The sequence below is a fragment of the Triticum urartu genome, unplaced genomic scaffold (genome assembly GCF_003073215.2).
Source record: "Triticum urartu cultivar G1812 unplaced genomic scaffold, Tu2.1 TuUngrouped_contig_4352, whole genome shotgun sequence".
Taxonomy (NCBI): Eukaryota; Viridiplantae; Streptophyta; class Magnoliopsida; order Poales; family Poaceae; genus Triticum; species Triticum urartu.
In genome coordinates, this window is record NW_024114934.1 from 8,712 (window position 1) to 10,023 (window position 1,312).

Below are 1,312 nucleotides of genomic sequence, written 5' to 3' on the forward strand. Positions count from 1 at the left end.
TCAAAGCATTAACTCAGTTCCAGGAAAGTGCATTTCTTCAATTTTTAGTCCTGGATAAAGTGGCAATGGGTAAGATACAAGTGATATGGATATCCAAGTGTACATGCAAGTATTTATCAAGTCAACATTTGATGCATGTCTAAGGGGAATTGCAGATGAAACACTATAGAAACTAACATAGTATACCTCATCGTTATCGTCATCATCATCTTCCTTCTTTAGTCGAGTTGTTCCACCCTCTCTGCTAATAGGTATCTTCATGTGTCCAAAGGGAGTGTTCACATCAATATGCCCCTTTATGGTGTAACCAGTGCCCTTTCCCCTTATCATATCCCACATAGCAGACCCAAAATCCTTAGGCCTGAAGCTGATCGGCAAAGTCATGGTGGTTACTTCCTGCTTCTTGATGTTTGTAGACTCTTTCGTCTCAGCAGAAGCAATGCTCACATTGGAGAGCCAGATCTCATAATCCAGGGCATTAAGTCCCAGGTCGAAGTCATTCTTGTTGTCGAGATTCAGATGTAGAGTCGCGGTCGCCTCCTCGAAAGAAAACTTCTCAAACTTGATCTTGCTAATATCAACGTCTGGCTTGTAAGGCACCGGGATCTCACCGGCTTTCTCGAGAGGTAAGGAGATCCTGCCGATGACTGGTACGTCAACATGGAGAATAACTTTGACCAAGTAAGGGATGATGCTCCCGGGCTTTATGTCACCATATGTGCTCTTGATGTCATCATAGATGAGCAACACGGGGATTTTGACAGTCTCTGAGCCATGTGCATCGATGGTTCCAGCATCTGGGATTGTTCCGGACATGAGCTTCCTCCCTTCGCTTTCAATAAGGTATTCGATGTCGACAAGAGGGATGGGTACAGGGTTTGGGTTTGTAATCAGAACATCAGCAATGAGCTCTACCTTCTCAAGACTAATTTGAGGTATGTGGATTCCAGTAACGTCAGCAGTAGGCTTTCCAAAGCTGACTGCTTCTTCAATCTTTTCTCCAATGTCTGAGATGAAATCCTTAACTTTGTCGAAGAATCCTCCCTCTCCTTCATCCTGGTCTTTGTCAGCTTTCTTGGGGTTGTCAGAGGATGACATGCTATGATACAAACAATAGTTTACTTATCAGTTTCTAATAGAAGTAAAATTTAGAGAACATACATTAAGGAAAACTACATGATATTGCATTGAGAAAAAAAACGACAATGGCAAAATAGCTTCAGAATCAACGGGAAAAACCTAAACAAGAAACGACCTAGAGCTTGGCAATACATAAAAGTAGCATATTTAGAACAAAAAAAAAACTATTCCA

At 41.8% G+C, this 1,312-nt stretch overlaps 1 protein-coding gene across 1 annotated transcript; it reads right to left on the reverse strand.

Moving 5' to 3' along the window:
* Window positions 1-1,098, reverse strand: LOC125527699. Its single transcript, XM_048692218.1, has one exon. It carries the CDS (start codon window positions 1,096-1,098, stop codon window positions 1-3), a length of 1,098 nt encoding a protein of 365 aa, XP_048548175.1.
* Window positions 1,099-1,312: the final 214 nt, after the last annotated feature.

Excerpts from the sequence above, each read along its gene's own strand:
- LOC125527699 (XM_048692218.1), bottom strand. The coding sequence starts at position 1,098 with ATGTCATCCTCTGACAACCCCAAGAAAGCTGACAAAGACCAGGATGAA.